This window comes from Vicugna pacos, chromosome 5, assembly GCF_048564905.1.
Source record: "Vicugna pacos chromosome 5, VicPac4, whole genome shotgun sequence".
In the NCBI taxonomy this organism is placed as follows: Eukaryota; Metazoa; Chordata; class Mammalia; order Artiodactyla; family Camelidae; genus Vicugna; species Vicugna pacos.
The window spans coordinates 77,701,090-77,726,731 of NC_132991.1; the positions used below are offsets into that span (position 1 = coordinate 77,701,090).

At 44.6% G+C, this 25,642-nt stretch overlaps 1 protein-coding gene across 2 annotated transcripts in view; it reads right to left on the reverse strand.

Annotated features, from left to right (window-relative positions):
• The window catches only part of MREG (melanoregulin), a 54,638-nt gene extending 30,531 nt beyond the window's left edge, over positions 1–24,107 (reverse strand). The window contains exons 1-3 of one of the 2 annotated variants that reach the window (XM_072961597.1): positions 23,648–24,107; positions 7,489–7,555; positions 5,227–5,386 (exon numbers count right to left, since the gene is read on the reverse strand). In XM_072961597.1, the coding sequence (XP_072817698.1) occupies positions 5,227–5,319 (93 nt within the window). In that variant the 5' untranslated portion in view covers positions 5,320–5,386; positions 7,489–7,555; positions 23,648–24,107. The remainder of the gene's footprint in view (positions 1–5,226; positions 5,387–7,488; positions 7,556–23,647) is intronic. The other variant, XM_006207280.4, reaches the window with a different exon arrangement.
• Positions 24,108–25,642: the final 1,535 nt, after the last annotated feature.

The following is a 25,642-nucleotide window of genomic DNA, read 5'->3' on the forward strand; positions in this document are numbered from 1 at the left end:
CTTGGTTTTGTCCTTTCTTTTAGCACCAGGGATATGACAGACTAAGTGTATAATTCAGGCACTGCTAACAAACCCCTGGGAACACCTGTTGCTATTTCAAACATGTTATAGGACTGTTTACAATGCTTGGCCACACACCATTGGCAGGGAGTCCTGACATGCAGGAAGGGCAAACAAATTGTAAACAAGGAAGATTTTAGGTTTTTGCCTCTATAGTTTCAAAAAATAGTAACATTTAGCCGTTCCCCGAGGTTCAGCAGAGGGCAGTTTTCTAGGGATTGCTGAGCTTCACGAGCATCTGGCGTTCACATGGACACTGCGGTGCATAAACGCTGCCCTGCTCAGTGACAGGGAGGCAGGTGCTCGTCATCAGAACGACAGATGTTTCTGAGCATGCAATTTCTTAATAGTTTTAAAAGTAAGCCTAGAATTTCTATCACCAATTATGCCAAATAAACATCACCTATTCTGAACCAAAACAGTACTTAAAAGTGTTTATGAGGATGATTTGATTTTTAGCATCTACTTTCTTTTCTTTTTTTAAGTATTTTTATTTTTATTTATTTTATTTATTTTTTATTTTTTATTTTAGTTTTTATTTTGGGGGGGGAGGTAATTAGGTTTATTTTTATTTATTCATTTATTTTTAAGTGGAGGTGCTGGGGATTGAACCCAGGACCTCGTGCATGCTAAGCATGTGCTCTACCACTAACCTATACCCTCCTCCCAGCACTTACTTTCTTAATCAAAAATGTAAAAGCCTTTTTTAGCAGAGTGAAAATGTTGAAGCCAGGCACAAACTTCGAAAAGAACTATTACTGAGCCATCAGAAGAGGCACCTAAAAACGTAAGTCAGAGAACACTAAACAAAGAGACAAAGGGTGGAGAGAAACAAGATGAAACATCCTGGAGCTAATAAAACCGAAGCCCTGGAGAGGAGTCTTAACCAGCTGTACTCACCGTGGAAATGCATAAACTGGGAAAGGTGTATTATGACCTGGACCACTTCCTGAACTGCGGTCATGACCCCCAAATCAAACATAGTTCTCATCTCACATCAATGTCTTTCACATCATTGGTTTCAAAAAGTCACAGAAATAGGCTTTCGATAGATTCTGTTTGTTTTGAAATCTACATGGAATCACAGACAATACCTATTCCTCTCTCACAATTTCAATCACGGCGCTCATTACATATTATGTCTCTGGAATCACAAAGCCCAGATTCAAATCCTGGCTCCATACTTTCAACTGTGTAGCCTTGGACAAGTTGCTTTAAGCAGAGGTAATAATGGCCCCCACCTCATAGCTGTTGTGTAAAGGACTTAATATATGTCAAGTGGCTGAACAACGCCTGCCACTGCTTTCATTATTATTAACGTCTTGGATATTATATGATTAGAATTATTTACACAAAGTAAGTAAGTAAGGTGCAATGATATTGCATTAACCATTATTAAGCTCTTTAGAACACAGAGGACATACGAAATACAACTAGGTTAATGAGAATGAACACAAGGATAATGATTTAGTGACATGGTTTTGAGGTTGTTCACTATTTCTGAGCTAAACTTAATGGATTTTACAAAATCAGAGACAAGAACATTTTTTCCACTACTTGGAGGTCTGAATGCATCAGCTCTTCTGACAGTCTTCAAGCTTTTAAAAGCTTGTGTAAAGGAAAGTAGGCTGTATCAGAATTAAATGTTACTTTTTTATTTTCTGACACTGCAAGTAAATTTAAGTTCATGGCTTGCCTCATTATTTGCTCTCCTATGTATTTTCTTTTCTGATTTTTTCCCAATCTGTGGCAACAACGGCAAATTTAGCCTTAACTATATTTGCAGCCCTTCCTCCACCAGCTCCAGATTCAGCAAGGGATGGAGGCAGTGTGCACACCATTCTGAAATTATTTTTCATTTTTCAGAGAATTTCAAGTATGGACGTTTCTAGGCCTTTCATGCTGTTGCTACTCAAGGAAAAACATAACGTTCAGTTTTCCTTGATGCTTTGCTTGAACTTCTAAATTGTATCATGCACAAATATCTGGGGTGCCTTGTTCCTTGGTAGGTGAAATTTGTTTTTCTTTCAAAACTAAAGTCCTCCATTTGATTAAAATTTGTGCCATTTTTATCCTACATGAAAAAGAAAACAAGCAATATGAATAAATAGGGAACTTGTTCAAACTTAAAACACCTCCCACCAGCTTCCCACTTCTACCTTCTAAATCAATGGTGAGTTCATCTTTCAATTATGTTAAACAAAATGACAGTAATATTAAGTAGTATTAGTCCTTATTGTAAATGTTCCTTATATATCAGGAGCCCACAAACACATTTTGTTTAGCTGACACATTTTTTCTAACATGGGCTATCATTTAAAACTCTGGACATTTTATATGTAAAGTTGGATTTTTAGCTTCTCTGAAAAATCAAACACTCTGCACTCCCAGATCCACACTGTCAGCATGGTAAACTGGAGCTTAGCAGCTGCTCCCCTTAAACTCAGTCTGAACTTCCAAGGCTCATCTGTTTTGCACCCTGAAGTGTTTTCCTCAGGTTCCTCCAAGAAGGAAGCACTGTGACAATTCCAGCATTTTAGATACACGCATTCTCTTCGATCCAGCAACTCTGGAAAAATAATGGAGGGTCATACAAGTATAAATGGATATCCACTGCAGCCTTGCTTGTGCCAAAGAGCAAAAAACCTGAATCGATTCAAGCATCAATAGGGACTGGCTGAATAAATGATGGTAAATTCATGCAAGAGAGTACCAGAGAGACCCCGGAAACAGAAAGGTAAATCTAGGCAAGCAGAAATGGAAATAGGTCCAAAATACAGTATTAGGTGAAAAAAAAGCAAAGTGCAGAATAGTATGTAATGTATGATCCAATCTGTAGGGGAAATGAATAGATATATTCATATAGACATAAATGTTTTTATATGCATTTCAAATGTTTGGAAGAAAATACAAGAAGCTTTTTCAAACCACATGTATGTATCCATCCATCTATCTATCTATCTATATCTATATCTATATACATACCTTAAAATATATTGCATATTTTATATATACCTTGTGTATGTGTGTATATATATATTTTTTTTCACCTAAAAAAAAAGGAAGCACCATGAACAGAGATGTTTCAAATCACTTCACATATGACCATCATCACTGCACCCTCATATTACTGACTTGATGGCCTGTTTTGGTTGCCGACTTCCCCTAGAGTTGATTGAGCCTGACTTCATTTCTCGGGCAAGGGGAAGATGAAGCCTTCTGGAAGGCCCTTCTGTCCAAGAGCAGCACAGAAGCAAGACAACGGGCCGCCTGGGAAGCTGTGCTTATTCACAGTACTTTTGCAGCTCCTGTTGCCGCCTCTACTGACTTTTCAACAGTAAATACGAACAGGGCAGAGAGGCAGGAGCTCCCCCGGGGAGAGCTGCCAGGCTCAGTCCAAACACCCTTCGAGCCCCTTTCACGTTTTGCGTGAGGCCCTGGGGAGAGAGAAAAGTGTACTATATACATCATCTCCCTACTGCTGCTACAGCTCTGGGCAGAGTGGGGAAAGCAAAGGAAGAAACGAGAAGGATTAGTTCCATTCTCACCAGCAGAAACCCTAACCAGTCAGCCCAATAGAGCAGGGTAAGGATTAGCTCTTCCCAGGAAAGGGAAAGCAAGTCTGTGCACGCATTCCTGTCCACACGCTCAGGACGGCTGTTCCTGGCACAGGCAGCCATTATAATGTCCTCCACATGTTAGCAGTGGAGGAGGGGATGGCTCTGGGGACAGGGGAAGCCCAGGGCAGTGCAGTGCATGGCCACTAGCAGGATGCTATGCCTCTGAGTTAAGCCCCATGATGGATATCTAGCAGAAGCCGTCCTCATCAGCCCTCCACACCCAAGAAAGGAACCTCACCAGAGCCGCTGCAGGCCTCTCCAGCCCATCCTGCCCCCAGGCCTCAAGAACCAGAGGCAACTGTGACCCCTGCCTCTGTGCCCACCCGTTACCCTCTAAAGGCATCCAAGTCACACCAGAATAAAAAGATCAATACACATGGTACTTCTAAAAGTTATCACCTGCTAAAGCATGTTTTTCTGGGAAAAAAATACTTAGCAATTAATTAGGAAAAAATAAAGAAAACTAGGTAAGAAACAGATGACCCCCCCATAAACACTCCCTCCACACACACACACAAACACACACACACTGATGTTTTTCTTTTACTTAGGGTTTTAAAATGTCTCTATTCTTCTCAATTACTATAAGATACAAGGTAAAACATGAAGTCTATAGGTATCTATTCAGAACTAATGGATGAACATAGACGTCAGAAAACCTATGCTGTATTATTCGGAAAATGATACCCCCAGTGTTACACTATGTTGTGTTCTATATGGTGCCCTGACACTGCCTTTGAAATAAAGGAAAAAATAAAACATGATCCCTTTTGCTGTTTTCCCTTAACTTATGATGTTGTCTCCTTTTCAATATTCTAGTGTTTTCATATCAGTAACTTTGATTAAGAGTCCATTAACGTAAACTACGTACTTTGGTTGATAATAATATGTCCATGTTGGTTCATTGATTGTACCAAACATGCCACACTGATGAGGGATGTTGAGGGTAGGGGAGTGTGTATGTGTGGGTGGGGAGGGCTATGTGCAAACTCTCCGTATTTTCTGCTCAATTCTGTTGTGAGCCTGAAACTGCTCTAAAAAAATAAAGTCTATTTAAAACAAAAAAAGAGTCCATTAAGAGTGATTTCAAGCCTTATCACAAAAATCACCTCAAATATAGCAGATAGGCTGTTTGATCAATAAGCATTAAGAAGATATAAACAGAAAAAAACCTAATTCAGAGTCCTCTAATTCAGAATTAGTGGTAACGCAAAGTAGCCCCCCCCAACCTGGATCTTTAACGGTGGCTTGCTAAACAACTGGAAGATTAGAGATGCCGAGGTATCTTCACGATCTTGCTGTTTCCGTCCTGCTGTAATTTGTGTCATTAAGGTAATAATCAGAAATCAGTCTTATCTGCTTCTTAAGCAGGTGCAGCAAGACCAGCTACAATCAGCCGCTAGATGCTGCCGGTTGCAATACCTGTCCTTCATCTCAAACATCTCATCCTTCATTCTTTCCTCTACTCCAAGCTGGCTTCTCAGTCATGGCTGTTTTTCACTGGACCTGCTCACCTGTACATAGCAAGATCTCAAAGGGGGCTTACCTCTGAATCTTTGGCCTGCTGATTCCGAACGACTATCAAATTGTACAGGATCCTGTCGTCATCGGCCTCTGTGTGAGACACATCGTGAGGCATACTCCACAGGTTCTTCTCGTCATCCCTGGCCAGAGTTGCTCCAAACGAAGAATATGGGTTGTTGTCACTACGGTATAAAAAGAGGAGGTATAAGGGTTCTGTCATGTAAACTACATAGAATATATACAACACATCTATGTAACATCAAATGAATAATGTATTGTATATCATATGATGTAGTATTTAAATATCTTCCTAACCATACAATTTAAATTGTCTTTAATAATTAAGCATAACACAACAGAATAATTTTTAAAAATCACTTTAAAAACACAGATACAACCAGACGCCTGGGCAGAGGTAATTTTATTATGTTAAACATGAAATTTAGCACTGAGTAACCCTGCAGCTAAGACAAGAAGAAAAAAAGGAAAAAGGAAATCTAATGGCAAATAGAACGCTCATGCGTTTAAAAGAAGAAAACAATTAACATGAAGAGATGAACTTTTTCACTGGTGCTTAATTCAAAGAAATACAGTAAATTTAAAGTGTGATGGTATGTAATACCTATGAACTCCTTACAACAAGAAAATTAAGTAACAAACATGCATATTCAAATATTTTCAATAAACAATGTGGGACGTTGAGCAGGGATTTCAGGAGCCCCACGCTGTACATCTGTCTCATGATTTACCCTTTATGAGGCGGTATCTGGTGCCTGGGCTTATGGAACTAAGTGGCAGAGCACTGTACCGAGGACACGCCTGTACACAAGCCAGTTAACATCTGTGGGACTGGCCAGGGTCCCACAGGTCAGGTCCTGCTGGGGCCGTCCCCCTCATCCAATAATGTGTATGAAGCACTGACACCATGGTAACCACAGGGCTCAATAAAATTGTGAGCAACACAGACATGGCCCCTGTCCTTGGACCTCACTACAGTCTAGGGAGGGAAACACATTAATGAATGATCACATGACTATGTAATTCAAACTATAATAAGTGTTATAAAGGGGAAGTTCAGGGAGAGTAGTGGGGGTAGGTATATGGCAGGCATTGTGAAAAAGGAGTTCATGAGCTTTAAGCTGAAAGACAAGAACAGAGTTCCACACAACAGAAACAGCACGTTCAAAGGCCCTGAGGTGGGAGGAGGCAGGATGTATACATGAGAAGGGGGATGCTGGCTAGATAGTAAAGGAGAAGCTAAAGGGGCAGCTAGGGCCAGATAACAGCTCTGTAGACCATGTTTTCTAACATTCTTTAGAAATGTGGTCTTTATTCCTAAGGTAAGATGTAGAAGGGTTTTCATCAGGACTGTGATGTGACATGAATAGTATTACATCTTTAAAGGTCTTTCTGGCAAGTGTGGAGATGCTACAGGGAGTGAAGAGTGGACCTGGAAGATCCATTAAGATGCAACTGAGGTATGACTGGATAAAGAAGATGTGGTGTGTACACACACACACACACACACACACACACACACACGGAATACTACTCAGCCATAAAAAAGAATAAAATAATGCCATTTGCAGCAACATGGATAGATCTGGAGATTGTCATATTAAGTGAAGTAAGCCAGAAAGAGAAAGAAAATTTGGAATAATATGTGGAAACTAAAAAAAAAAAGACACAAATGAACTTATTTACAAAACAAGAACAGACTCACAGACATAGAAAATAAACTTATGGTTACCAAGGGGGAAAGCAGGAGGGGAGGGATAAATTGGGAATTTGGGATTGGCAGATACAAACTACTATGTACAGAACAGATAAACAAAGACCTACTGTATAACACAAGGAACTATACTCAATGGCTTGTAGTAACCTATAATGAAAAAAAAATGTGTGTCTATATATATACACACACACACATGCACACACACAGATATATATGTATGTATAACTGGATCACTATGCTACATCAGAAACTAACACAGCATTGTAAATTGAAATTACAATGAATTGTAATAATTGAATAATTGAAATTGAAATTTATATTTCAATAAAAAATTGTTTAAATAAATTTTTTAAAAAGATGCAATGGAGGTAACTCAGGTGAAGCAGGATGGGTATCAGGATTAGAATGACGGTGTGCAGCTGAAGACAAGTGCACCGTCTGGGAGCTGGTAGAGGGGAGATGCTCTCTGGCTTTCCTCCCGGATGGTGAGTCAGGCCCTTGTCTGAGGCAGAGCGAGGATGCCCCATGGCCATGGGGTGGCAAACACACCTGCAGGGGTGACATGAGGGACTGGCGAATGAGGACAGACAGTGGACACCAGACAAGCAGACAGCACCTGGGAAGGAGGAATGAGAGTAACTGACAGTGGGGCTGCAGGTAAATGTTAAGATTTAAACAAACATGAAATACTCAGAAGTTGACACTAAGGAGATCTTGCAACAAGAAGCAAAGTGTTGGTCACCAAACTGGGGTTCAGCAGCAGGAGCCCTCCTAGCAAGGGAGCGGCTCCAGCACATGGAGATGGGGTGCCGGTCAGACTTGGGAGAGCCAGCCAGGGCCCACTTGCGAGAACTGGGGCAAAGAGGCGGTGAGATCTTGGAACCCCAGCTAGCAGGAGGCCAGCTACCTGAACGGATGCTGAAGAATGCTCCTTAAATCCCATTAGTTGCAGTTCAGAAGTGTGGGGTCTGGGACCAGACAGAGTGATTAGAATTATGGCAAAGGAGCAACTTACAGGGAAGCAGACACACAGCTCAGCCACACTGTTTTCAGAACCGCCTCGTTTTCCCTGCAGAAGCCGAAGCACAGAGAGACCAACCGCTGGCTCCTCTTAAGAATGATAAGCCAAAGAAAGGAGAGGGCAAATGATGTCTTGGTGCCCATACAGGCTTTAACGAGCATGTCAAACTCATTCATGCATTCATTCATTCACTCATTCATTAAGTTGTTTGTTTATTGAACAACTGTATACTGGGTGCTGGGCTAGATGCTTTGGGGACCCGAAAGTAAATAGGACACTGTCCTTGCCCTTAGTGTGACTATAATGCAAGGAGATAAGTGAACCTTTTTTTTTTTAAAGTGTAAACAATTGTAGGAACAGAGAAGGAGTGACACATTGTGGGAGATGAGAAGGACGTTCAAGAAAGGTTTCATGGAGGCAACAACACCTAGCACGACCTGAGGAGCAGGCAGCCTTTCTCCAGGAAGACAGGCAAGGGGAAAGGTGTTCCTGGCAGAGGGAACAGCGCCAGCAGCGGAGGGTGCCTGAGGGTTGGGGAATTCCAAGTGCTCTTGCGGGCTAATCACACCCGCCCCGAGGAAGGTGAAGGAAAGGTGATTTGGGGAGAGACTGAAGATCACGCTGCAGTTCAGGCTCTGTTCTGGGAACGGAGACAAGTTATCAAGGGGATTTTGAGCCTGGTCAGTCTGGGTTTTACAGAAACATTTGTGGATGAAGAAGGAACAGAGAGATGGCTCAGGAGGCTGTCACAATCAACTGTCACAAGACGGTAGGTGTGGTTTTCACGCCATGTTCTGTGAGGTCCTAGGGTCAGGGGGCTTGGGGGCCACTGTGGGGGAGGAGTGGGGCAGGAGGTGGGCAGGGCTGCCCTGGCAGAGAGAGAAAGAAGCCCACAAACCACCCATAACCAGAGCAGCTGCTCTGTTGAAATCTTATTTGCTAGAGTTAAAGGAAGATTTCTTTGGGCCTTGGGAAAGGTGGAGTTCTGTTGCTAAATTAGATCTAAACATTGTGAAATACCCTCTGGGGCAAGCATGAATGAGGATGTGGGCTAGAGAAATGGCGGTGGGAACAGCAATGAGAGGACAGATTCCAGGAGCACCTGAGAGGGGACAGGACAGCCTGGGTGACTGGTGATGGGCAGCACAGAGGTGCGAGGAGAGGGGTCAGTACTGACCATGCAAGCACAATGCCTTTACCCTAGACAGCACAGAGGAAGCCCCAGCTGACCTGTGAGCCTGCAGGACGTGCAGAGAGAGGTCAGGATCCCAGCTTAGGAGCGAGGACAGAGCGGGAGAGCAAGACTTAGGAGAAACGCTCGTACATTTCCGTCAGTGCGGAAGCCACTGGATCAGAGAGAGGATGGGTCTGGGAACAAACAGGGAATGGCTGACCTAAGGAGCCAGGGTGGACGGGAGACCGGAGAGAGCAGTGAGAGCCGAGGGAGAGCAAGCACAGGGACGGAGAAGAATTCCAAGGAGCAGACAACGCTGGAGAGAGTCATCCCGTGAATGGTAGGAACGCCAATCTTTTTGCCTATAGAGTCTGTAGCCAGTGATAAACCACACAGTGCTTGACCCAAAGCCTTCCACGTTCCATCCCTCCTGCTGTCCACCTATCTGAGGTCAGAGGGCGGGTGACGCTATCCCACTTTGCAGGCAGTTGTTTGACTTCTCCCAGGACAGGCAGCCAGCTGAGGGTCCCCCTAGCCTGAGGTCCCCCATGAGGCATCTACAAGCAGCCACGGTCAGAAAATGACATCCAAATGCTCTGACAGGGATGCACCCACAAACTCAGCGTCTCAGCTAACGACTACACATGTGACAAGATCCCCATACAATCTGGCAAACTCCCCTGGGGCTTCTCAAGGCAGCCAGCCCCAAGGGCAGAGCTGTCACTTGAATTGCTGCCATGGCTGCTGACCGCAGTTCATGCCCCTCTCAGGTCCTGAAACCCACGTCCATTCCCGAAACTGGTCTTTTACTTTCCCCCAGATTTGTTTCATTTGTGTGAGTCTTGTCCCCTCAGCAAGTTGCTGTGTTCCCCTAGGGCAGGGATTTGTATCCAGTATTTCTTTCACATCGCACATCCCCTGGCAGGGGCGGGCACAGAGTAGCTGCTTTAAAGGTACCTGAACAGAGCACCTGAGCTGTGACCCCAGTGTGCTAACAGAAATCCCAGATGTGTAACTTAGTAAAATTCCCCAAAAGCAGGAGGTTTAAAAATTAGTCAGAGTCTACCTGAATAATCAGTGGCAAACATTTGACCATGAATAATCCAGCCACTTTTTGCTTGCTAACCCACAGTTTCTTTGTATGTTTTGAGACGATTATGCCAGCTGTCTCCCTGGCCAGTCACTCCCACCGTCTCACACTCAACCAATCAACCAATCTCTCTCTTTCACTCTTCTTTCCACTGCACCCCACACATACTCTCTCTCTCTCACACACACACACACAGAAGCATGACCCCAGCCAACATCAAACAGTATCCACTCATCCTTAATCTACAAACACGAATGCAGCTCTGTAGGATGGTCAACACCAAGCCTGCTTGGATGTGCTCACGTCTCCAGACAGGTGGTGCCTCCCCAGCTTCCCCAACATCTAGCCCTGCCCTAATTAGAAGCAATGCTCCCCTGACGTCCCATGAGCCTCAGACTCTGCTTAGTCACTGATGCCCGGGGAACAATATAAAACAGGGAAGAGAACCAAGGGCTTCTGCCCCTGGGTGAGCGATGACTCTCACCAGGGTGATGCTTGTGAGCTCCGGCCGCGCTCCCAAGCTCGGGATCCGGGCTTCTCTGCGGTGCAGCCCCCTCCACTCCGATCCGCTGCCTCCCTCACCTGGACCTCGCTCCCACCACTGTCTTCTTGTCCAACAGAGTTACAAGTCAGGTTTCTTTGGGGCATAGACAAGGTGGGGGTCATTGTTAAATAAATCATTAACTTAATAATTTCACCAAAATACTGGTCAAGATGAAAGTGAATGAGGGCGTGAGCTCATTGGGAAGGACCTGTCAGACCAGCCTGGCTCCCAGGACCCCTGGTTTTGTGCTCCAGTCATGTGGTCCCCATTCCTTCCTTTTGTCCTGCTCCACCTCCCAGTCAAGGCAGCATCCAATTTGTTTTAAAACTTTGGACTCTTAAGGTGGAAAGACCAAAACAAAGAAAGCCTCAGGTAAACAACTAAAGCAGCAGCTTGGGAACCTCTGAGCGCCTGAGACTGTAAGGACTGCGGGGCCTGTGTAAAGGGAACTGTGTGCAAAGGGCCCGGGGTCTGGGCCCAAGAAACCCAGGAGGGCAGAGGGCAGGGGGAAGGGGCACTGAATCGGAGCCTCACTTTCTCCCCCTCCCCCATATAATGATCTCTGAAAGGTTCTGAGGAAAGTGAGCGTGGCTGTTTCGCCCCTGGCCACCATCTGCTGATGATAAATATTTTATTAACCCCAAGCATTTGAGAGGCGGCTCTGAAGTTACATACGAAGCGAAGCAGAGGCTGTTTTTATTCCTAAAAGATAGGATGAGCCAAGTCTCAGGTTCCACCCCGAGTCCCACCTAGGGTGCGAGAGCAAATCCCTTGAGAGTCTTCCTTCCACATCATCTAGAGCTAAAAGAAGACTCAGGGCTTAGAAACACCAGACTCGGAGCCTGGGGACAGCGGGCAAAGTGCCACTCAGCATTAAAGCTGCTCACGAGGGTTTCCCGTGAGTCCCCACGACCAGCAAGGACCACATGTGAAAGCTTCTGGAAAGCCCCACAGAATCCCACGTACACAGGCCGGCTGCTGAAGCCAGCAGCCCCAGGGACACCGCTGCACTTCCCACAGACAGGCTGTGCGTCAGCCCTCCAGGTCCAGGACTGCAGCTCTGAAGGCAGGGAGGATCAAATCTCCAGTAAACAGCAAACAGAGGTCTTAAAAAACAGACCCCCTTTGACCACCTAAGGCCTCCTTATCTGATTCCCCACTAGGAACTGGCCTGCCTCTTTGCCCCTGGCTTCCACACCTTCCCCTCCCTCTCCCTGCGGCTACTTCCCAGGGAAGGAGCGGGAGAATCTAAGATGCTTACCATCTCCTTCTTTCCCTCCCTCCCTCCTTTATTCTGTCTCTCTCCCCAACTCCCACCCTCCCTCCGCTGTCCCTCCCTCCTTCCCTCCCTCCTTCCTTCTTTCCTTCACTGCTCCCAAGACAGATACTCTGGCTCTTTTCTCTTACCTGGTTAACCCAATGTTTACATATCATTTAACCCCAAGTCTAAACATCGTTGCATAGATTCTGGAGCTCCTCTCATTGTTTAACCACCTAGGCTCATAGGTCCCTTCAACACCAGAGGTCTCCACTACCTCAACGTGCAAGAGGAAGAACCCTGGGGACCTTTCATGGGTGCCGCTCCCTGATCAGTTCGCATCCTTCATGCCTTCCCTTCCCAGGGCTGAAACAGAGCCCCCTGTGATCATGCTTCATTCGCTGCTGTAAGTGCTTTAAAGGCCTGAAGATGGTCCTGGCAAGAACTCTGTGCAGTCGGCAGGTGCAGCACGATTTTATTCCTCCCAGCAGAGAAGACGCTGGGGCTCAGGCAGATTAGACACAATCCTTGGTCTCTTCCCTGTTTCCATTCGCTCCTGGTCACTTCATCTGGTCTCATGGCTTTAAATATCATCTTCCTGAGGAAGATTCTTAAACCCAGACCGGTATCTCCAGCTCAGACCTGTCCTCCAAGTCCCAGACTCCTGCCTCTACCTGCCTCCCTCCTGCCTCCACCTGGATGTCCAACAGGCAGCTCAAGCTCAGCCTGGCAGAAACCAAGCACCTGGCCTTCCCTCCAAACCGCCCCACCAGCAGTCTCCCCACCCAGATGAACGAAAATCCATCCCTCTGACTGCTTGGGCCAAAACCCTTCAAGTCATCCTTGGCTCTCCCTGACCCAATATCTAGTCCACCAGAAAATCCTGCTGACAATACAGTAAACAAATACCCACCTTCATCACTGCCACCCGAGCCCAGACACCTCCATCTTGCATAAGAATTCCTGCAATCGGTTTTTTTTTCGATAAACTACCTCTTTCTACCATTGCCTCTATCAATTCTCTTAACACAACAACCAAAGTGATTCTTTTAATACATAAATCAGATCTTGTCACCCTTCCCTCAAAACCTTCCAGCAGCTCCCATTTGACTTAGAATATAAGCCAAGGTCGCCAGGTGGTCTATAAGGCCCCTCGTGACACCCTAGCCACTCTGGGCTCTTTGCTGTTCCCTCAGTCCACCAGTCACACTGCCCTTGCACTGGCTGATTCTCTTCCCTATAGTATTTCCCCCGATACTCACATGCCTCACTCCATCCCCTCCTTCAAAGCTCTGTTTAAACATCCCCTCCTCCATGAGGCCTCTTCAGAGCAATCTATTTAAAATTGCAAGCGTGCCCCCTGCCCTTGCTCTGCCTCCGTATCCATGGGTTCTGCATCCCAGGGTTGGGGGAGGTGGGGGTTGGGGCTCTGGAACCAATCCCCTGCAGATACCAAGGGACGACTGTATTTATCTCCTAATTTACTTACTATGTTTATGGTTATTGTGCCCCCACACTACAATAAGAGCCCCTCGAGGTCAGGATCTGTAGCTGTTTTGCTCAGTGATGAACTGGAGTGCTTAGAACAGGACCTGGCACTTAGTAGATGCTCAATTTGCTGAGTGAATGAAAGGTAATTTCCTAACTTCACAGGGCTCTGAATGGTACACATGAGGCTGGAATCCCACTTTCCAGACTCACAGACAAACTCTTAACATTTTTGAGCTGTTTAAATTTATAAAGGTGGGGCTCACTGTCTTCCAGAGGAAGCAGATGATAATAAGCACATACATTTATGACGGCTGGTGATCAGGGCTCTGAAGGACTACACAGTGAATAAAAGACAGTGAGGGCGAAGAGGACTGTTTTACAGAGTGTGGTCAGGGAAGAACTTCCTGATACAATGACTCTGAGCAGAGACCAGAGTAAAGTGAGGGAGCCTCCCAGACAGGTAGCTGGAGAAAGAACATTCTAGGCTGGTGCAAAGGCCCTGAGACAGCATGTGCCTGTGTATCTGAGGACCCAGGAGGAGGCCAGCGTGGGTGAAGGATGAACAATTTCACCTTAATATGCTGACTTTATTATCTAAACCGTGCCTAATAGCCTCAAACTGGAAACCACCCAAAAGTCCACCAACAGAGGAACGAGTGAACCAAAGGGGATACGCTGTACAGAAGTGAGAACCACCACCGACCTGCGCCAACTTGGATGGTGCTCACAAAGCCAAAAACACACACCGGTTGATCCTAAGAACGTAAAGTTTCAAAGCAGGCAAAATTAAAGTACATTTTTAAGGTGCATACATAGGTGGTGAAGCTATAAAGGAAAGCAAGGAAATGACTGTCACAAAAGTCTAGATACAATCGGGGCGGGGAGCCTGGGGCTGCCGATAGCTGTCTGCTGCCCTGGGTGGTGGTTAAAGGAGTGTTCGGTATGGCTTTTCTTTACACTGTACATAGCTTTGTATGTTTTTAGTCTCTGATATCATATATCCAAATACAAATTTTTAAAAGTTAAGAAAAAAAATAAGTGACAGGCAACTCAGTAAACTCTTAACCCCTTTCAGGCAGCCCAGAAACATACTCTCTCACCAAAATTACTGCCCAAAAAAGGCACCTAAGAATAGAGTGCACAGTAGATCACTAGCATAAAACAAAGATGAATGAACTCAGACCGAAAAGGACTTCCACTGCTAACAGAATAAGCTATGTTACCCAACATGTAAGCAGAATTTGCTTTTTAAACATACCGTGGTAAGATCAAGTCAAGATATCTAGAGAAAGCACAGTTCCAGGAAACCGAGATCACACGATATGTGCAAGAAAGAAACCTCACGTTCTCAGGAACTTCCAGTGCCACCAAGACTGACTAATGCAACTCACCAAGAGGGAAGAAGGATGCTGTGGGCTGCCTGGGAAGCAAATCTTTAAAAGTCATCCCAACATGAATTCTGAGCGGCTGACTTCTTGGTAATGACTTTACCTCCTACTTAAAGGCTCCGAGGCCCAGTTTCTAGGAACAGTATGCAGGAGCCTCCCCTCTCTCCTCTGTCTTTCAAGTAGGCAAAAGTACAACCCAGACAATGGATTCTGGGAGCCAGGAGCACCTTCCTGCAGTCAGAATCCTTGGTGCCTCTGCAGTCACTTCCTATGAATCACTGTCTGGCCCAGGGTTACAGGCTGTGTTAGTGCAGGTTGTGCAGAAAGACATGGTGAGTCCGTTGCATCAGCTCGGGGAACCCAGCAGTAGATTATGGGAAAAGAGTCAGGCCATCTGGGTCCCTGTCTGAGCAATAGCCCTGACACTTGCACATTAGCCAACGTTTTCCAAAGCCCTTCCAGGAGTGGAAGGCAATCTGATCAGCTCGGAGGTCATGTGAGTCCAAATGGTGAAATGAAAAACTGTACCCAGGTAGAAGATTTTTGTCCTTCTAGACTTGGTGGTGATTGCCTCTTAAATGTCTTAAACTCACCACCCTTCTTCCCTATTGGCACCTGGCTTCACAGCCTTAACACAGAAAGATGAACCAGTGCCTCTGGACCCCAGGCTGTAACAATTCAGAGCAAGTGTCATACTTCAAACACAATTTCTAGAACACACCATATAAGCAGCTAGATACACACCTCCCTGCATACAGTTCTGGGGAACTGAAATGGAGTGGGATGTGAACTCCAGTTTGACTGCGCGCGCATGCACCTCTGAGCAAGCTACGGAAGCTCTTGAGCCTCGGTTTCTTCAACCGTCAAGTGGGGATTACAGATGTGATCACAGTCCAGCCTCATCATTCCCAGATCCCGTACCTGCAAATTGGCTCACTTGCTAAAATTCATCTGCGAGCCCCAAATCAATACTCCAAGGCTCGAGTTCCCAGGTGAGGTCCTACAGGACAATGCCCTGCTTTCTTGTTGCATCTCTCCTACTGCAAACAAGTCTCCTCGTCGTGACTATTTAGCACCATGTTTTTTTGCATGGTTATGCTTTTCGTTGGTGATGTCACTGTTTAGAATGGCCCCTGAGCACAGAGGGGAAGTGCTAAAATAGTGTGTTAGCAACCCTTCATCCAGGCATGAGTTGGTGGGCTGCTGGCTGTGAGTTCAATGTTAATGAATCAATGATATACATTCAATAAGGTGTCTTCAGGCAGAAATGAACATAAAACACGGTTATGTATTGATCAGTTGATGAATCGGCTCTCAGGGATCACCCTGGATTTCCCCCTTGGAGCAACGGTTCTTTAATCCAGCATTTGCGGTGACTGTAGAATGTAACTACTGTGAATAACAAGAACTGACCGGACCTCATCGAGTGATGATGAGGATTTAATAGATATACAGCACTTACGACAGTACTATGGTGTAGGGTAGCACCACAGAGAGCCTACAAAGGATCAGCAAAGCTAGGCAGAGAAGGCACACGTCACAACTTCAATCCCTCGCCCTCTTCTGCAAGCTGGAGCGGTACCACTCACAGCGAACCATTTCTCTATTGTCAGGGAAATTCAATTCTGTTGCCCACACTCACCGGCCCAGAACAATTCCTCCTCAGAACAGCCCCTCTATAGGCATAAAACAACCTTCTCCAGGCCTCTGGTGTCCGTAATGGATGGCATATGGTGGGAGACTGTCGAGGGCCAGAGGACGTGGGCATCTCTCTGCTTAAACATGACTGCAATTGTGCCTCCAGAATCACCTAATTTCAAGGGTCACAACTCAGGCTCAGGTGTGGATTTTTGCATGGCAAGAGCATGCTTTTATCACTGATGGAAGAAAGCTCTGCTATAAAAGCTCTGAAATAAAAAACTGCTTTGTATATCTGGAGGGAACTATAACTCAAAAAGATACATACACCTCAGTGTTCATAGCAGCAGTATTTACAATAGCCAAGACATGGAAACAACCTAAATGTCCATCGACAGATGACTGGATAAAGAAGTTGTGTATGTATGTGTATACACATACAATGGAATACTACTCAGCCATGAAAAACAATAAAATAGTGCCATTTGCAGCAATATGGATGGAACTGGAGATCATCATTCTAAGTGAAGTAAGCCAGAAAGAGAAAGACAAATACAATATTATATCACTTATACGTGGAATCTAAAAAAAAAAGTATACAAAAGAACTTATTTACAAAACAGAAACAAACTCACAGACATGAAAACAAATTTATGGTTACCAGATGGGGAAAGAGATGGGAAGGGATAAATTGGGAGTTTGAGATTTGCAGATACTACTACTATATATAAAATAAATAAACAAGTTTCTACTGTATAGCACAGGGAACTATATTCAATATCTTTTAGTAACCTATAATGAAAAAGAATATGAAAATGTATGACTGAACTTTTACGCTGTACACCTGAAATCAACACAACATTGTAAACTGACTATATACTTCAATAATAAAAAGAAAAACAATGCTTTAAGCTCAAACATTTTTCCAAAAGTACCCTGCAGCAGTTGAATAGTGTCCCCTCGGAAGGTATCTCTCAGTCCTAATCCCCAAATCCTGTGAAGGTGACCTTATTTGGAAATAGGGGCTTTCTAGACATAATTAAATTAAGGATCTTGAGATGAAATCATCCTGGGTTTAGAGTGGACCCGAAATCCAATGGCTGGTATGCTTATCAGAGAAAAGAAAAGGAGAATTGGGACATGGAGAAGGAGAGACACATGGAAGAAGACGGAGGCAAGGACTGGAACTGTGCTGGACCGAGTAAGGCAGGATTCCCTGAGTCTTCAGAGGGATATGGACCTGCCAATCGCTTGACTTCAGATTTCTTGCTTGCAGAACTGGAAGTACGTATTTCTGTCATTTTCAGCTACCAAATTTGCCGTAATTTGTTGTAACAGCCCTAGAAATTAAGGATACATACCTCCAATGTTTCTTTTAATTAGTAACATGAAATCCTGAACCAGAAAGTCATTCACTAGTTTACAGATAAATAAACAATGATCTAGCCGTTCCCAGACAGTCCACTTACATTATCATCCTGTCCTCGGTGCATGTTGGTATTTTGCTGTTGTTGGGATCACTATTTACTCTATTTCTAAAAAACTTTTTGGTTGCAGTACAGTCAGTTTACAATATGGCATCAATTTCTGGTGCACAGCATCATGTTTCAGTTATACATATACATACGTATATTCGTTTTCATATTCTTTCTCATTATAGGTTACTACAAGACATTGAATGTAGTTCCATGTGCTCCACAGTAGAAACTTGTTATTTATCTATTTTACATATAGTCATTAGTATCAGCAAATCTCGAACTTCTCATTTATCCCTCGTCACCCCTTTCCCCCCGGTAACCATAAGTTTGTTTTCTATGTCTGTGAGTCTGTTTCTGTTTTGCAAATAGCTTCATTTGTCTTTTTTTTTTTTCAGATTCCACATATAAGTGATATAATACTGTATTTTTCTTTCACTTTCTGGCTTACTTCACTTAGAATGATGATCTCCAGGTCATCCGTGTTGCTGCAAATGGCACTATTTTATTCTTCTTTCATGGCTGACTATTTGCTCTACTTTAGAAATACAGTCAGCGCAGGGAAGGATGGCATTCAGAACCTCAAACCTTACATAGATGAGTGACAAGATGAATGTTACATGACTCAGTCCTAAGATTGGGGCGAAGGTGAGAGAACAGTGAGATGTACATTGTTCTTTGGCTTCCTTTGGGGTTGAAGCTGGTGTTCAGTCAGGCCACAGGTCCTTCCTCCAGGCCCAGACTTGTTCGAAGCTTCCTGGCATTAGAAACGATTACTCACCTATACGCTGGTGAAGCAGGCCTGGACAGCTAAAGAGTTTGACAAATGGTCACGATTCACATGTCCTGGCTCCTTCGCAGGACTACAGACAGCCTCACTGCCCCTGTACTGTGTGTCAAACAGAATTCAGCTGACACAAGCCCACAGAAAGAGGGCAGTCTGCATCAAGCCTGGAACAGCCCTTCAAGTCTGCGCCTCAAAGTCGGAGCTCTCCATTGTACAGAAGGAAAAACTAACATTCAAGGAAGTACAGAGACTTCCCCCAAATCCCACAGCCAATTAATAGATGGGACTAGGGCTCAGGTCTCCTGACTCCCCCTGGGCTTGGCTCACTGGGCCAGCTGCTGCTACATCTGGGTAGAAGAATTTCACTAAGGAAGGACACAGAGGAAGGGCGGGAGAAAGGGGCACAGTGGGCAGGCGCTAAGGCTAGTGATGTCTTTCCGTTTTTAGTGTATAAATATTCTAAGTTGTTTTTGAAACTCTTCGATAGTTTTCTGAATTTTCCATAATGCAAGTCATGGACTCAGACAGACATGGATTCAAATTCTGACTCTCTGATTTATTTTATTATTATTTTATTATTTATTTATTATTTAAACACTCTAAGCCCTGGGTTCCTTATCTATAAAATGGGGATACATAACACCTATCTCATTTGGACATAGTGATGATTAAATGACAGAATTTATGCAAAAAATGTCTCAGACAAGAACCTACAGGCAGCACACACCATTCATATCAAGTTAAGAATGCTAAACATGGATCCAATTTAGAGGTCACCTTTGGACGAGGAGAAGGATGTGGTCACAGATACATGGTGGGGGCTTCAACTCCAGTGTAAATAGTTTCTTAAGGTGAGTGCTGGGTATGTGGGTGTTTGCTCTGTTACTCTTCATACCATTTTTGTTTCAAATATACTTTTAAGAAATTTACACATAGGGAGAAGTTAATCAATGAACAGCTATTATTATAATTTTTATTAGTCAAAAAGCATTCCATTCTTGCGGGGTGGGGTACAGCCTAGCTTAGTAGTGGAATGCGTGCCTAGCATGAGCAAGGTCCTGGGTTCAATCCCTAGTGCCTCTATTTTAAAAAAGCAGTCTTTATTCCATTCTTATTCCATGTGGAACACCGTGCTGGGCACAACAGGGGATGCTAAGTGAGTAAGATGCATCCCCTCCAATCTAGATTAGAGCCTCCACTCTGGCAGGGGTTGCAGCACCCACTTTACACGAGTAACACTGGGCAGAATGCAGTAAGTGACCTGAGGGGTAAAAAGAAAGAAGAAGAGACACCGTAACTGCTTGGGAAGACTTTCTAAGACTTCATCATCTGGGTGGCAACTGAAATGGGCCTTAAAAATTGAGCAGAATTTTCAGCAGTAGAGAAAACAAAAGACGTCTGGCTAACAATTACGTGATTGACAGAGGCACCAGAAGGCAAACCAGCATGATTAGACTAATCACGGGCATGGAGACTAGAGAGTGTGAAATCAGAGGCCAAGGAAAGAGGAAATGGGAAATAAGGCACGGATGGTCAGCACAGAGGTAGCCTGTGTATGCTGGGAAAAGAGCTGCGGATCTTTCTCTTGTAACTTGCAAGAGAGCAGATTTCATGTGATCACACAAGGGGAAGGAACCAGATCTCATGGTGAGTGGGAGGTGAAGGAGTGGGGGTACAGCTGACTACTCTTTAAAGACATTTGTGCCTGAACAAAGGAAAGCAAAGGCCGGCAGCTGAAGAACATGGCAATTATCAGAGAGCATTTTTAGTCAGCATATATCCAGAGAAAGGGCAAACCAAGCGCTAGTGGGACAGAGAGACAATACAGATGCAAACCAGGCGAGGGACAAGCATTCCCCTTCAGGTACAAGGTTCCAGAAAAAACAAAAGTTGCAAGGTCAAAAACCTAAGTGGCAATGTCAGACTGGCAAATGAGCTGAGATTAAAAATTGGTTTTCCTGAACTAACGAGTGTCCCTGGTGCGTTTTGGAAAAGGACTGCAGGTGCCCACGCACACAAATGCAGATGTCTTCCTGCACTCTGATCACACACCCCTTCGGGCACTATTGCCACGGGGTATGAAATAAAACTTGAAAACCAGTGTTTTAGGATAGAATAAAGGATTTAGTTGAGGGGAAGGAGGTGGCTGTACAAAACTTTTTTATTAATGAAAAAAATGACACGAAGAATGAAGTTCTTAATAAATTAATAATTAAGACCATCTGGCCGTATGATTTCATCACGTTAAGATTTCAAACCAGCCACTATGGAAAACGGCCTGGCAGTTCCTCAAAAAGTTAAATGTAGAATTTACTGTATGACCCAGCAAGGCCGCTTCTAGGTATTTACCCAAGAGAATCGAAAACATAGGTCTGTACAAAAACTTGTACACAAGTGTTCATAGCAGCATTATTTCTAAGGGACACTTGGAAACCACCCAAATGTCCATTGATTGATAAATAAAATGTAGTATATCCATACAAAGGAATATTATGCACCTACAAAGAGGAATGAAGGACTAATACATGCTACAACAGGGATGAAATTTGAAAATGTTATGCCACATGAAAGAATCCAGATGCAAAAGGCCACATATCGAATGATTCCATTTATACAAAATGTCCAGAATAAGCAAATTTATAAAGACAGATTAGTGGTTGACTGTGGGGATTGGGGGCTCGGAGGGGGGAGTGGGCAGGGAGGGGAGGGCAGCAAGCAACTGCTAATGAGTATGGTGCTTCTTTTCAGAATGACGAAAATATTATGAGTTAGATACTGGTGATGACTGCACAACTTTGTGAATATACTAAAAGCCACTGAAGGTCACACTTTAAAAAACTTTCAAACTAGACCTTGTCATGACCTGGGTAGGAAAGAACACAGGTACCCTCCCCCAACACATATCACTACCCGACACGTCCATTCATAGGCTGATCTTCTTAAATATTATACTGAAATGATGCCAGAATGACACTAAACTACAAAAGACCAGTTCACTCAGATGCACGTGCTCAGAAGAATAACAGTGATAATCAATAGTAACTAAAATGTACAGAGTGTTTACTGTGTTCAGACACGACCAAGCACTTTAGCTCATTTCATTTCTCCCTGCATCCCTAAGGTATGCACTATTATCATCCCCATTTTACAGATGAGGAAATTAAGGCACACAAAAAGTTGCATAACCCGTGCCAGGTCACCCAGTTGGAATTTAACCCCTGGCAATCTGACTCATGAGCACTATGCTATTCTGCCCCAACTGACTCTTATCTTCTTAAAATCATTTGCAAAATTCACTGACTTACAGTGTAAAACAAGGCAGGAGAGGGTGGAGATTTTAAAACAACCAAAACTATTACCTCAAATAGTAATCCCAGACAGAAAACCAGAAAGACCCAAGGCCCTGGGGATGAGATCAAACTGAGGGCTGCATTTCATGTGACTATGAATTACTGACAAGTTGAGTGTACGACCTAAGCATGAAATTCGATTGGTGCCCACTACTTTTTAAGACTGGGAGTAGATTACTGGGTTTCTCCCTGCCCAGAGCAATCTAATAATCTAAGTGGGAACACCATAGCAAGAGCACACAAAAACATGGTATATTCTGTGTATGACTTTATACACATAAAGCAAACAGGACATATATGTTTACATACATGTGTGCTCACTAAACAGTGAGGGGCAGATGGCAAGTTAAAAATCCTATGTCACAGGAGAGAGAGATGAATATGGGCAAGTCAAAGAAGACTGCTTGAGGGGACCTTGAGAATTAGCATTTAGGAAGGGGCAGGAAGGTTAAAGGTCACTACTTGAAACAAGCTTAGAGAGAATAAGAAGGTTGGATTGTTCCTAGAGCAGTAAGGATGCCTGTCTGATTAGATCAAGGAGTGTGCAGTGTGTAATGTACCAGATAATAAGAGTGGACAGGCAGGAAGGGGTTATGTAAGATCTCAAAAGTCAAGGGAAGTGTTTGAACTTGACAGAGTAAGGAAAGGTAGCTCATGCTTTTTAAAAGTTGTGAAAGCTTTATCATATTAGTTGCATACTTCATAAGAAAAGCTGGCTTCAAAGTTTGGTTACCCAACCCTGGAACTCTGCCTCATCTACTGTTTCCTAATTTCATTTAAAATATTTCGCTTCTGTCATATCTACCCTCAAAGAACAACCTAGTGTAACCTTAATTTCAGCAGAGTCCCGATATAAACTAATTGCTGACAAACAGAGCCCTGAACAAAACTGTGTTGTATGGTGCCTTCACAAAGCCACTCAGCACTTGTTAACATGCATTACATTTCCTCACACTTCATAGCTTAATCTGTAATGCATCAACATCCCAGTGTACAGGCTGTTCCTTGAGAAAAATACAGTTTTTTTTTACACTGTGAAAAGTATTTTCTTGTGCTCAGTCACTGAGATTTGTCTTCTTCAGTAATAAAATTGAATGCAAACGTATCCAACAGTTTTCTGAATGAAACAGAAATTCAGTTGCCTATTGCACTAAAGTATGCCTATGAAATAGTCAGTTATAGATGTATTCAATCGGACTCCTATGCAAACTCCGCTCCGTAGTTTCCTGCCCGGGCACTGCACCCAAATTCTTGGCATTTTCCACAGATATCTGCTTGGTTCTCTGGTGGCTCCGAGGATTTGTGCTTTCGGGCAAAATTTTATCCCAAGGAGCAGGACCTCCTGTAAGGGACCAAGGGGCTTAGTCTGTGCCTCAGCATGACCTTAAAGCCAACGCACTTGCCCAGCTCGAACGAGCACACGGGTACCCCGACTCCGCGGCGCTCGGCAGCGCCCAGGGATCCCCAGATCGCGGCCGGGGCGCGCACCCACCTGACCAGCGGCTCCTTCTCGGGCACAGCGGGCTCCTCCAGGCACTTGCACGGGCAGCAGTAGCAGCACACGATCCTCAGCCAGTCCCGCAGCCCCATGGAGAGCGAGGTGCCCCGCAGGCGCCGGGCGACTCCGAGAAAGCCGCGGCAGCGGCGAGCGAGCGCGGCTGGGGCGCGGCCACCGGGCCGGCGTCTAGGTGCGGGGACGGCCCGGGCGTCGCGGGCCAGTCCGTGCGCATCACGCCGCGGCCGGGAATGCGGGCGCGGCGGGAGGCGCCTCCACGGCCCCGGGGCTGCAGGGCCGCGCGCTTTCCTGCACTTGGGTTTTGTTTGGGACGCGTGTTTTGTTGGGGCTTTTTTTTTTCCCTCTCTTAATTCCCCCGGAGCAAATCGGAGCGCATGCGTCCCGGAGACGCTCCGCTGCTGCCCTCTAAGGAGGAAGCAGGGACTCCCGCCTCCAGACGGCAAAATCCGAGGGCACCGACCGGCTATCCGGGCTGCGGGGAGGAGGGGGAAGCCCTCGAGTCACAGAGCACGAGGTCGAGCTGGATCTATTCATACGTTTTATTGGCTTCACTCCCGGAGGAAATAAAAGGTCCTTCTTCCCACCCCACCCGCTGGCTTCAAAGCAGAGGTTAGGGCATATTTTTAACACATCAGCCCTACACAGAATAAAAGTTAACAAAAGAGTAAGAATTGACACATTACAAAAGTGGGTTTTTAAAGTATTAGATTCACAGTGAATTTTTTAAAGTGTTTCCAAGCTTCCCAGTCCTTGAATAACTCCTTCAAAAAAAAAAAAAAAGGGCAGATTCTATCACAAGTTCCTTGCGATTTTCCAGAGCTATTTACATATATTTTTATTTATGCTTGTACAGACTTGTAAGTATAGGCACACATAGCCTCCTCCCTTTTTACCCAAACAGTGGTATACTGCACACAATTCTGACCCTGGCTTGTTTCACTCAGTTTGCCATGGAGACTGTTCGACATCAATACATGCGTATCTCCCTCTGTCGTTTTAAAAGCTGCATATTATGTAGTTACACGGATGCCCATATGTTATAAAACCAGGCCCTGTATGGGTTGACATTTAAATTCATTCTAGCCTTTTGTTATTAAAATAATGCTGCAGTGAACATCTTTGAACTATGTCTTTGGACATGTATATCTCTTGAGTAAATGTCTGGCAGTTGAATTGCTGGGTGAATGCTTTTTAAAATTTTGGTGGATCTTGCCAAATTGCCCTCCAAAGAGGTAATTCCAATTTACACTGTGACCAGCAACATGTGAAAGTATTTACTTCCCTTGACCCCCACCAATAGTATGGATTTTCATCTTTGTCAATCTTATTTACTCAACAAATATTTACTGAACATCTGTTAGGTGCTGGGAATATTGTAGGCTCTGAGGATACAGCAGTGAATGAAAGAAACAAATGTTCCCACTCTCTTGGAGCAAACATTCTAATAGGGGAGTTAGACAAATGAAACAAGACATTTATTTAGTGTATTAGAAGTTGATTTGGACTATGGAGAAAAATAAACCAGGGAGAGGGGTTAGAAGTGCCAGGAAGTCATATGAGTGTGTGCACGTGTGAGGTTGTGTGTGTGTGTGTGTGTGTGTGTGTGTGTGTGTGTGTGTGTCTGTCCTGGAGGGAGGGGTGGTGCCTGCAGTTTTAAATGGAGTGGTCAGCCAGGGAAAGCCTCCTGATATGGTTACATTTGAGCTAAGACTTGAGCAAGCTGGCCCTGATATCAAGGGGAAGAGCACTTCAGGGAGAGTGCAGACAGTGTGCAGAACCCCAGAGGAGGGAGAATATAATCTGGAGGGTGCCTGGAAAAGAGCAGGGGGGCCCTGGGGAGGAGTGGGCCAGGAGGAAGGAAGAGTCATACGAGGTGATAGCATATGGGACCTCGTAGGACTCGGCAAGGACTCCAGATTTTGTTCACTTTGAGCTGAGCAAAGCTTTGGAGAGTTTTGAATAGAGGGAGTA